General features: G+C 53.6%; 1 protein-coding gene across 1 annotated transcript; it reads right to left on the bottom strand.

Annotated features, from left to right (window-relative positions):
- Window positions 1-213: 213 nt before the first annotated feature.
- LOC311165888 (uncharacterized protein) lies at window positions 214-11,841 on the bottom strand (the record flags this gene model as incomplete). The annotated part of the gene is given in 12 exon segments (XM_084227382.1): window positions 214-339; window positions 887-959; window positions 3,116-3,195; window positions 3,706-3,825; window positions 4,307-4,376; window positions 4,661-4,722; window positions 6,922-6,942; window positions 9,420-9,520; window positions 10,182-10,265; window positions 11,032-11,289; window positions 11,539-11,808; window positions 11,811-11,841. Coding segments are annotated over 12 exon segments (1,296 nt in total).
- Between the last annotated feature and the right edge of the window lie 843 nt (window positions 11,842-12,684).

Below are 12,684 nucleotides of genomic sequence, written 5' to 3'. Positions count from 1 at the left end.
CACGGGTCAGGGCAATTATCTCAGCCTTCTGCGCAGAGGTCCCTGTTGGTAAGGGTGCAGATTCTGTTACCTCTCAGCAGGTGGCTACTGTGTACCCAGCACATCGCTTTCCATCGGCAACGCAGCTGCTCTCGTCAGTGAACCAGGTCTCTGCATTGTCCAGAGGAGTGTCTTTCAAATCTGGGCGGCTGGAGTAGGTAGCTCCAATGGTCTCTAGGCAATTGTGGTGTACTGCTTCTCTTTGATTTCTACTGAGAAAGGAACTGGGTTGAAAATATTAGTCACCACTATCTTTACATCATCTTGCTCTACCATGATGGCCTGGTATTTCTCACTGTTCTGAAAGCCACTGGCCACCCTTTACTTCCAGTACTGTGGACACGGTGTGGGACACTAGCACAGTCATTTTCTGTCCCAGGGAAAACTTGCGTGCCTTCTGAATATTCAGCACGACTTCTGCTACAGCTCTGAGGCAACCTGGCCATCTTTTGGCTGTTGCATCTAGCTACTTGGAGAAGTAAGCAACTGCCCTTCGGTATGGACCTAAGTCTTGAGCCAGTATTCCTAAGGCAATTCTCTGTTTTTCATGGGAAAATAGAAAGAATGGTTTACTTACATGTGGCAGTCCCAGGGCTGGAGCTGACATGAGGGCACTCTTTAGCTGATAAAAGGCCCATGTGGCTTCCTTTGTCCACTGGAGATCTCTGTTTCCACTAGCAATAAGAGCATAGAGAGGTTTGACAAGCAGTCCATAATTATTAATCCACAGCTGGCACTACCCTGCCATGCCTAAGAAGGTTCGGAGTTCCTTTATCGTCTGGGGTTTTGGGGTTTGGCAGATGGCTTCTTTGTGAGCCTGCCTTAAAGTCTGTTGCCCAGCACTCACCTCATAGCCCAGGTATATTACTTTCTGTTTCACTACCTGTGCCTTCTTCTTTGATACTCTGTATCTTTGGAGTCTTAGGAAATTCAAGAGGCTTACTGTCCAGGCCACACATGCTTCTCTCGTCTGAGTGGCTATTAGAAGATCATCTACGTACTGCAACAGCTTCCCTTCCTGTAGAGCTTCCCAGGACTCCAGATCTTTTGCAAGTTGCTCCCCAAACAGAGTGGGGGGAATTTGAAGCCTTGAGGCACATAACTATGTGAGCTGGGTTTTGCACTGCTTTTAGGGCTTTCTCATTTGAATGCAAAAATTTTCTGGCTGGCTTTGTGGATAGGGAGGCAAAAGAAGGCATCTCTCAGGTCTAAAACAGTAAACCAGATTAGCTCAGGTGTTAAACAAGTTAGTAAAATATATGGATTTGCTACCACAGGGTATAAATTCTTCATTATCTTATTGACAGCCCTCAATCTGGTACTATCAGTTATTGGGCTGATTTCTTCCCTATCTTCTTTTCAGGGGGTACTGCTTAATTCTCACTGGTTGTGTTCTTTCTTTAAGCTTGATTACTATGGGGGGGCATTCTTCACTTTCTTTGGTACAGCAGAGGCCCATACCCCTGAAAAAACTTGCTCTAATATCTCTTTACTAATTTTTTCTTAATTTCAATGCCTGTTAATGATAAGCTTAACATCTTGATATCATTTGCCCCCAGAGTAACCTCTTCATTTGAGAATGCTCAGCGAATTGGGCACATACAAAAGCTCCTAAGTACACGTTACTTTAAAGGTTTACAGAAGTATGCTTTCTCAGACTGGCCAGTTGTTCCTCACATTGTAACATAATCATTCTCTACAGGTACTAAAGCTTTATTTAAAACTGAATCTGTGGCTCCTGTATCAACTAAAATTCCACCCTATTCTTTTCTTCTGGTCTCACTGCCTCTCGCAGAGGGGTCTGTTCCCTCCTAGTCCTGGGTGGAATTCGACTGCTAGGAGGGGGATGGGTGCGAATGGGTGTGAACTTTGGAGTTTGAGTCTTCTTCTTTTTTGGGGAGGTCTTCTTTATCCTCCTTTACTTTAGGAGGAGCCTTTAACAAATTATATGTACTCATTTTGCGAGTTGTAATCGCTTTGCATTTCAGTGTGATAAACTTTGCCTGACCAGTGGGTCCCAGGGCGGTCTGATCTCACAGTCCCTTTGCCATTCTTGGTGATTTCTTAAAACAAAACCACACTAACATACGGGACTATCTCATTTACCTTCCCATTTTAAAACAGCATTAACTGCAATAAAGTCTTATAAATCTTTTTCTTTTCTGAGCTGCCCCTAATGGCAACTTTCTCCCAAAGAGCCCCTCCCAAAGGGGCTAGGTCAGGAGCTTCTTTGCTCTGGTTAGTTCTCATTATCTCCTTCTCCTTATACTATCTTGTTTCCACTCAAGCCTCACAGTGTCTTTTCTCAGTTTTTCCTCACAACACAGACCTCCAGGTGGCAGGTATCTCAGGTTCTGAATTGGCTTGTTCAGGAACTTGCAATTTACACTTAAGGCACAGAACAGCAATATCAGCACCTCTGCATTGCACACAAGGTGCCAGCCTCTCAATGCACTAAAAGCTCCCAGGAACTGCCTGAAGGCTATTCCTTTGGCATTTATCACTTTGGAGTTTATCACTTAATCTCTATGTCGGTTTTCTCAATCTAAGCTTACTGTATTACCAGCTGAAGTCTGATGAACTCATTCATCTCTTCTATCTAAACTCTGGTTTACAAAATCCTAGTATTTTCTAGTTCTCTTCCTGCACAATCTAATTCAAGCGTTCTTTCTACTGACACTCGCTTTACTGCCTTGCAAGAGGCTGTGATTGTTACAGCAAAAAGTTTGATATGCCCACAAACACAGACAGACTCACACACCACCTCTCTTATCTCAAATTCACAAGAGTCAGGGCTTGAATTGCTGGGGGGGAATTCTTGGAATTCCTTTAATTTGTTTTACTACAGTTAAACATGAATCACCCTACTGTAGCTCTTTTGTGTAAAATGCTACACTTGTTGCAAACAAATACCTAAAACTTCTACAAACCCTGCTATACAATTTGAGTATCAAATTACCACAATGTGGGGGAAGAACCACACAAACTCACTGGGAAAGGGCATATCTCTCAAAGTGCCCACTTTTCTTAACACAACACAGACAACACAGCATACAATACTTCAGCATTTACCTACATCAGCTTTTTCTGGTTCTCACACACCCTGGACACAATCAAAATAACAGCACACAGTAAAATTCTAGAGATCAAGTCTAACTACCAGGCAGAAGAGGAACTCCCTGAGCTCCTACTCACGGTTAAAATGTGCTCCATCTACACAAATCACTACTTCTAAACACAATAAATACCATCACCGATGTTTCTCCACTTGTTCCACTTCTCCACAGGGCACTCCCTGCCCTCACAGCCTGCCTCGACCGGTGCCTCCAGCCCCACTTGGCCCTGTCAGTCGCGGGTAGAAACCCCCCCGCACTGTAGATATACTCCCTTTGTACACCATGCACTCGCACGATTACAAACACACTAACATTAATTGCACAGTGCATTAACTATACAACGATGCAGTGTCCGGACACCACACACACACACACACACATGCGAGTCCACTCGAACCCACCCCCAGGGTTGCTAGCGGGGCCGCTCTATCGGACAGTGAAGTCTCATCTCCCAGTCGCTCTATTGACCAGGCCTCAGGCCGAGCACTCAGACGTCTCTGAGTGACTTATTCAGCCTTCCTATCCCCCAGGGGGCCTTCCTAATACATACCGAATCCTCTGCACACCAGCAGGTCCTTGTCTGTCTCTGCAGGAGGCAAGCTGAGATGAGCGGAGCTCCTCCTGGAAGATCTCGGGGGGCACCTAGGAGGGTCTGTTTATCCCTTCTGCCCTGTGAGGACAGAGATGGTCCCTTCGTGGTCAACAGAATGTTTTGAGGAAAAGATCAAAAACTCTACAACTTGTGAAAGTTGTAAAGTCGGTATGTTTATTGCAGCACTGGACGCATGCAGGGATTACTCCCCTCAAAAGGCAAGTGTACCTCTGTGAACTTCAGGTCTCTTTTTATGGCTCTCTCAAATACATATGCATATAATTTCACAACAGGTTCATACATATTCATTCTACTGATTTCATGTGACACTCGCTACTAATTCTTCAGAAGGAACTTTTGGGTCAGGTTGCCCTGCTCTGCCTGCTCTCTTCTTCCCCCCTTTATCTCTTGTCTTTCGGCTGAAGCAGTCTCTCTAAGCACAGGCTCTTCAAGAGAACAGGCAGTGAGACTAAACAGCAAGCTACAGACAATTCAAGGATGTACATTTCACCTAAATCAAAATGGATTTCTACCCTGGAAAATTTCTACTCTGTCTCACAGGTAGTGAGACAGAGACAGCACCGCCGTGGTCCAGGGGGGCCCCACTAGGATCTGGAGGGTCTGGGCACCTGCAGGTGACAGGGAACACCAGCCTTCCAGGGCCACAGCGCAGGGCTGAGGAGAGCAGAGTGGGGCCATGGTATCCCCCGAGTACTCACCAGAGAGGCCGAGGGTTTGGGCTGGAAGGGAGAAGGGACAGGGCTCAGTAGTAGTGGCAACATAGGGAGAGTGGCACCCAGGTTAGGGTGTCTCCAAACTGTCCCTATGGGGACATCAGTTCTTGTGGGAAAGTGCATGGGGGTGGCCCCAAAAGATTGGAAGAGGCCAGGGGACATGTCTGTGTCTCAGCTACCCGTGCACCACATCTGTGTGGCACAGACACCTTGAGAACAGGGACTCCGAGGCCACCCTGGGCTGAGGAAGAACATGGGGACACTGTGGACACCCCAGGCACAAGGACACCACGGACATAGCCCATGCTGGCCCAGGTCACCCCCAGCAGCTCATGGTCCCATGCCCATGATCCCATCTCCATGGCCACATCCTCACAGTTCTTGTCCCCTTCTGTCCATGCATCCCAGTTGCCTTGTCCCTATCCCCAGAGCTACCTGAGCCCAAAGGGGCCAGTTCCCACATTCCTGTCCCCAAATCCCCATCCCCAAATTCCTGCCCCCTGTTCCTGTTGCCAAAGCCACCCTACATCAGTCACAGTCCCACCAAGGTCCACGTTGGGTAACATGGACTGGCTCTGCTGGCATTGGGGACCTCTGGGGGCCCCGCAGCCCCCCTGTGCACCCTCCCCTTCCATCCCCAGGGTGTCTGGCCTGTGATTGGGGCACTCACCCCACAGGAGCAGTGCCACCTTCCCGGCCATCCCGGTGTCCCTAGCCATGTGGACTGGTTGTCACTCGCTGCTGTGGCCTCCACTCCCCTGGCTGGTGGCTCTTTGGATGAAAGGGAAGGAAGCGAGGTCACGTCTGTCCCCACATGTAGGTGGCCTTTGGTGGGGGCAGGGTGGCCACAAGCTGGGCACAGGCTGGGGACAAGGCTGGGTGGGACAAAATGAGACATGGGATTCCCAGGTGTGGGGGGCTCAGTGGGTTTGGGGAGGCAGGGTTCAGTCCCTGGGGAATGGGGGTTTTGAGTAGGGGGAGTCACTGGGAATGAGGGTGCCATTGGAATGGGGGTCCCCAGAGCTGGGGGAACAAAGGGATGGGAGTCCCAGGGGAACGTGGGTGCCAGAGATTTGGGGTCATGGCACTGGGGAATGGTAGGTGCTGGGAGAATCAAGGTCCTGGGGGAAGGAGCATTTCAGAGGATGGAATGAACAGGAGAGGGTGCCTTGGAATGGGATCTTGGGCCATGAAGCTCAGTGGGGAATGTCAGTACTGGGATGGGCTTGCAGAGAGGGTGGGACATAAGGAATGGGGCTCCCACAGTCGGGTTCCCAGGGTAATGGGAGTGTCAGGGATGGGCATGTCACAAACTGTCCTTATTGACGGATTTCGTGATGATTTGTTTCCAAAGCATTTCTCAGTACAAAATACCAACACGTCCAAGGGGGTTTGCAGTAACCATCAAAACAGTGCACTTTATTGAATTATTACAGCAAAAATGCGTGTGAGGGAAAAGAGGGAAAGTGGGGAAAGCATCTGGAAAAGTAGGGGGATAAAGAGAAAAGAGGAGGCTATACCTACCACCCATGGAAGCGACGGGGTCCTTCAGAGTCCAGTCGAGGTTCTGTCAGTCAAGGAGTCGTTCCAAGCGCGGGGAAGATCTTCGAATTGCACTAGCTAACCTGGGGGTTTTTATCCTATGGAAGATTGTGAAAGAGCGGGGGGAAATAATGCAATAGTTTCCTTCTTGGTCCAATAGTCCCAATAATCACTACCCGCGAGCAAACATCACAGTCTGCACCCACAAGCAAACATCACAGTCTGTTCTGTTCCCCCCACCAGTTCCCCCCAGGTTTCAGTCTCAATCCTTGGGAAGAAAATGAGTTTTCTTTATGTGAGGGTTTCATGTCTCAGTCCTTGGAGAAGACTTCTCCCATCTCAGTCAGTCAGTCACAGTGGTTGCAGAACAGATGAAGGGTCTTCTGTGGGGACCATTTAAAGGTTATTCCAAAAAAGAGTCCATCCAAGCTGAGAGGTAGGGAAATTCCAAGGCTTGTTGTTGCAAAACGGGTCAAGGTGCTCCTTTGCACAATTACTTGGCAGGCTGGGAGTTACGTATCGGCCTTGTAAGCTTGGCAGACTTTCGTCAAACCCGGATATCAAACAGGATCTTGGGGTGGTCTCAGTTTCTGTCCTTTTTTATGACGAAAATCATGAGACAAGTGAGAGAAATTTCAGACAGACTATCACAGGGCAGTTGTTGGGTGGGCTGATGGGTCTCAGCTCCTTCCTTGGGTGCTTCAGATTTTGGGATTACCCAGAGCCCAGCACAGACCCCACAAGTAACCCCACAAGTAATCCCCCCACAAGGGGCTCACCCCAGCCTTATGCCAAGGGGCTCTGAGTCTCTGTCCCACCAACCCCCAGTGAATTTTTTGTCTCTTAATTTCCATTTCCATCATTTTACCCCTCAATTTCACAAGCCCCCAGTTCATACCTTGATGATCCTGGAGAGGCCCTGAGCAGGAAAGGGGTTGGGGGAAGCCCAGGGTGGGGAAAGCAGGTGTGAGGGGTGTGCAGGGAGGACTGGGGAGGCTGTGCAGGATGGGGGTGTCTGGCTGTGCCTCCCCAACACTTTCACTTTGTCTCTCCCCCAGCATGAGGAAGAGGCCATTTGACACCTTTGTCACATGGGGGATGGGTTCTTTCTTGGGGGGTCACATCCAGGGTGCTTCTGTGCTGGAGGGATCCTGTCCCAGGGAGGACACCTGGTGGCCAAGGGGGCCCTGTCCTGTGGCTTGGCAGGACCCTCTGGGAGGGTCCAGACTTCTCCCTTCTAGCCCACCCCCTGCAGGATCTGAGCCAGCCAAGAGTAGCCAGGGAATGGAGCCCAGGGCAAGAAGGAGCCCCCAAACTCCTCCTCTTTGAAGCCAGTGGCCATACAAGGGTGGGGCCCAGCCATGGCCCAGCTCCATTGCACAGGGATGGCCATTGCCCAGCTATGCTCTGGCCAGCCCCAGGTGGCAGCCAGGACCTGAGGGACCCCCCTGCCCCCTTGGCTTTGATTCTGGCAGCTTTAGAGCTGCTGCAGGGGTGAGAATTCTGTGGGGGGAAAAGGCCTGCCTGTGGTTTGCTCAGCCCTGCAAGAAGCACAAAACCCAAAGGGAGCCCAAGCAGTGGCTCTGCAAGGGCCTTTGATGGTTTTCAGAGCAGGGCTGGCTGGAAAGCCCCCTGCAAGGGCAGCTGCGAGGGAACCAGTCTGGAAATGCAGCAATTGATCATTTGTTCCACTAGGTAAGGGACTGAGAGAGCCCCGGAACTACTGCAAATCCCACAACAATCTGTTCAACAACATGGTCGGGACCCTCCTTCTTAAACAAAACCTGCAGCCTTCTGGAACCTCATGGAAAGAATGTTTGGTTTCAGACTATAGCTGCCAAATAAGAGAGAAAAGTATAGAAATATCGAGCAGTGGCTCTGCCCCATGGCTGTCATGGAGCTCTGGGGAGTGACCCTGTCTGGATTCCAGGTGTCCCCAAGGCTGCTCTATCCCTGTACTCCTCACCTGAGTGAAAGGCTGAGGGTTTGCAGGAATAGTGGTGTAAAGCCACCAAAGGTGCTGCTGTGGACCCGAGACCTGCCTGGGGTCAGGCGCTGCCTTCCTTCCATTCGGGATCATGGAAAGAGGTTGCAGGCGATGGGCAGGACGTGTGCTGGTCCCGGGACACTGCTATGCGACCACTGGGCACTAGGATGCAACCTGCTGCTTTTGTGGCGTCTACCCGCTGCTGGTGGTTATGCCGGGATCAATTGGTGCCCGTGAGTTTGCAAAAGGAGCCCCTGGTTCCCCTCCTCCCTCCCGTCCAAGGCCACCATGGACCCTGAAGGGGATGGAGCTGGACCGGGGCGCCCCCTGCTGGCTGGGAGTGCTCCCTGCAGCGCCCCCTGCTGGCCGTGGTTATAACTGCCACAAAAACCAACAGCGCTGAGCAGGAGGGAAAGTTCTGGTTTTGTGTTGTTGGTTCTGTACTGGTTTATAAATTTCCCAGTAAAGAGCCCTTATTCCTTTTACTACACTTCTGCCTGAAAGCCCAATAACCTTGGAAATGAAAAAATGTTTTAGGTATGGGTCTTCTTTGCATTCCAGAGACGTTCCATCTTTCCTTGGCAGATATTTCTCATTTCAATGAGTTGCCAAATCCTGAGTTCTAGCATGGATGGGACAGACACCCTAAGAGGAGACAAGGTCAGAGACTTGGCTACCTCATTCTCAGCCTTTGAACCCTGTTGGGCCACCAAGGGCCCTCTCCCCAGCTGGCACTTCTGGTCACCTGGCCACTCAGGAGCTGGCTTTGGCAGAGCGTCACACTGTCCCCAGTGTGCCACGGCTGACAGACTGATGGACAGATGGGCCCAGTCTCACATAAAGCAAGGCCTGACCCACCCCTGCCACACAGAGGTGTTCCAAATGTCTCCAGACATCAAATGTTTCCTGTCTCTGGTACCCTGTCCTGTGCCATGGCCTGATCCCGTCGTCCCTGGGAAAGGGGGAGGCTCTGGAACCCACACAGGGCCTTTGTGACAGCCTTGTGTAGGGAACACAACAGAGAAGGGGTTTGGGGCAGGGAAGAAGAGAATCCAGAGCCTCCTGAAGGCTGCTTTGGCCATCAGAGCAAGGAAGATCAAGCGCTCTGCCAGGTTTCTCTGGTGGAAGAAACGTACTGTGGAAAATGTCTGGGGTTTGTTTCTTTTTGGGGGCTTTCTGTAGAAATTGTTCCTTTTGTGACCCTTTGGACTCTGAACCTTGTTGCTGTTGCTGTTGGTTTTATTCTCTCTCATTGCTGTTGCAGGAAATTGTTCTTCTCTCAGCCCTTTGGGATCTTTGTGCCACCACAGGGAGGAAGAGGGGCAGTTCTTAGCAGCAGCACACACACGAGTGGGTGCCCATGGGTGGGGACCCCCAGTTCCCCCCAGTTCCCCCCAGTGTCACAGCACATTCCCGTAGATGTCACTGGGTTCCCGCGGTCGTCCCTGGGGTCCCTGCAGTTCCAAGTAGGTCACCTGGGGTTCCTGGAGTGTGGTGGCACGGGAGGACGCTGCAAGAGGCACGGGCTGTGGGTTCTGAGTGGGGTGACACTCATGGGTGACATGTCCCTCTGTGTGTGTCCCCCCCATACTCACCCGCTGTCCTCTTGGTGACCACGACGTGGGTGTACAGCACCTCCCCCTCCCCTGGGGGGGCTGGGGGATCCAGGGGGGCCCTGAGGGAATAAGGGGGATGTGGGGGAGAGAATGGGAAGTCTTGGGGTTGGGGGTGAAGGTTAGAGGGTGGTTTGAGCCCCCCACTCACCTTTCCTGATTTTTCCTGGCAGCTGCAAAGGAAAGAGGGGAGGGGTGACTATGGGGTTCCTGGGCCCTGAGTCCTCTCAGGAATCCTGAATGCCCACGAGACCCTCAATTTCCCACAGGATCCCCAAGCATCCTTGAAGTCTCCCAGTATTCATGAACATCCACAGTGTCCCCGACAAAATCAGCCTCAAGAACCCAAAGCCCAGCAGGGACAGAGACCCCTCAAACGCCCCAAGGGCCCCTTAAAGAACCCCCAACATCCCTGCAGGACCATCCAGCACCTCCCCAAAGCCCTACAGGACCCCCAGACAAGGTCATAATTATGGAGCTGTGTGTGCTGCCCTATTCTTCCCCAATTCTGAGGTCCTCAACAGCTCCTTGGGACCCCTGCCCCCCATTGTCACCCACCCACACAGTGCCACCGGTGCCAGGCCACAATGACACCCACAAGCAGGAGCAGGAACAAAAGGGCCCCACCGACCCCGGCAGCCACTGCAAGAAACAGAGGGGGACACATCAGGGTCACTCATCACCCCAGGGATCCTGCACTCCCTGGTGACCACGTGTGAACCCACCTGCGTCCCTGTGCATCCCTGTGTCCTGCGGTGTCACCTCCAGGACACCAGGGGTGATGGTGGCATTGGCCACAGGCACTGTGGGGACAGAGACAGGGCTGAGGCCACAGGGAGTGGCTGGCAGCCAGTGTGGGGGGGTTAGGGATGGGTGGGAATGGGTGTGATGGAGGATGTCAAAATTGGGGTCACACCAGAGAGGGGTGAGGGGACAGGGTGGAAGGACACAAGAAAGGTGTGATGGGGGGCAAAGAGGTACCCAAGCAGGTGGCCTGAGCAGGCAATGGGGGCTCCCCGTGCCCATCCCTGCACCCACTGCTCACTGTGACAAAGAGCCAGGTGCTGCTCTTCCGCACGGGCACCCCTCAAGGCGCACCTGGCAGCTGTAATTCCCTGAGTGGGAGACTCCCATGGCGGGCATTAACAGCTGTGGGGACCCCTGTGGTCCCCCCACCACCTGCCCATCCCGGTAGAACACATGCAGGAGGGGGGCTTGGGGCCGCAGGGGTCTGGGGGTGCTGAGGCAGCCGAGAGTCAGGGGGGACTCCTTGGTGGGCTCGGGGGGACCCTCCAGCACCGGCACAGAGGAGAGCTCAGGGCAGGAGAGAGGAGGGGGATTTGTGGCCCTGAGTTTCTGGGCTGTGGGGCTGTGGGGATGTTGGGGATCAGGGCTTCAGGGTGCTCACCATGCACTGTCACTGTCACTGGTGCTGACTCCTGCCACCCCCAGGATCCCACCTGGCCCTTGCAGCTGTAGCGGCCACTGTGGTTCAGCTGCAGAGGGGACAGGGACAGCTGGGTGCCATTGGGGAACCCTCCCAGTTCCTCCTCCTCATGGTAGAAGGACACCGAGGTGATCGGTTTGTCTCGCCAGCTCCGGCAGCGCAGTGTCACCGTGTCCCCCTCCAGCAGCACCCGTACCGGCACCTGCAGCACCAGCCAGGCTGGGGGACAGGGGGTCCTGTCACATCTCAGGGATCTGGAGGGTCCCCATGTCACCAGGACCTCCCCATTGGGTCACACCCAGCGCACCAGGGGTCTGCAGTACCCCCACGGTTTCGCCCACACTGGGATGCTCTGGGATATCCCCAGAGCTGGGGACAGGCTCTGGTCAGACCGGGAGGGGACCCATGGAGCTGAGCCCACTCAGAGCCCTTGGGGTCCCAGCCTGGGGACAACCAAACCTCCCTCACCATCTGAGACGTTTATGGTGGGGCTGAGCCCACTGCCAGGTCTGTCACACTCATAGGTGCCACTATGGGTGACAATGAGGCGGTCGAGTCCCTGTTGCCACCAGCGCCGCCCGTTCCTGTACCAGGTGGTGTCACCGGCACTCCCCGAGCCCTGGCAGGTCAGTGTCACCCGGTCCCATTCCACCGGTGGCATCCAGGGGGGATCCACAAGGAGCTGGGTGGTCTGGGTCCCTGCAGGTGACAGGGGACACCAGACTGCCAGGGCCAGCATGGGCTGGGGACAGCGGGATGGGGACATGGCATTCACCGAGGACTCACCAGCGAGGCCGAGGGTCTGGGCTGAAAGGAAGAAGGGACAGGGCTGGGAGGGGGTGGCACTGCAGGAACAGTGGCACAAGGCATGGGGTGTGGGGTTTCTCTGAAACGTCTCAGTGGGGGCTTTGGTGTGGCATAGAGGTCTCGAGGACAGGGACACAGCAGCCAACACATGCTCAGGCATGGGGACCATGTGCTGGCACAGGTCACCCCCACCAGCCTCTCAGCCACAGCTCCATGGCCCTGTGCTCATGCTCCCATTCCCATGGCACCTGTCCCCATGGCCCAAGCACATGATACTTGTCCCCTTTTCCCTCTCCCTGTATCCCTGTGTCCCTGTCCCCCCAGCTGCCCCAGCTACAAGGTTCCTTCTGCCACATCCTTGTCTCCACATTTCCATCCCCCTGTCCTGCCATCTCAGTTCCACTCATCCTTTCCTCTGTTCATGTTCCCAGGGCCACCCCACAACTCTGGTCACACTGGGCTCTGTGCCCTGCTGGCATTGGAGACCTCAGGGGACCCCACAGCCCCCCTGTGCACCCTCTCCTCCCCATCCCCAGGGTGTCAGGCCCATGCCCAGGGCACTCACCCCACAGGAGCAGCGCCACCTTCCCGGACATCCAGGTGTCCCCAGCCATGTGCACTGGCTGTCACTCGCTGCTGTGGCCACCACTCCCCTGGCTGGCAGCTCTTCGGATGAAGGGGAAGGAAGCGAGGTCACACCCGTCCCCACGTGTAGGTGGCCCTTGGTGGGGCAGGGTGGCCACAAGCTGGGGACAGGCTGGGGACAAGGGTAGGTGGGACCAAGTGGGACATGAGGTTCCCAGGAAT

This window comes from Fringilla coelebs, assembly GCF_963513975.1.
Source record: "Fringilla coelebs genome assembly, contig: SCAFFOLD_30, whole genome shotgun sequence".
NCBI lineage: Eukaryota > Metazoa > Chordata > Aves > Passeriformes > Fringillidae > Fringilla > Fringilla coelebs.
Note: the sequence above shows the minus strand (reverse complement) of the source record. Positions and strands in the feature narration are given on the sequence as shown.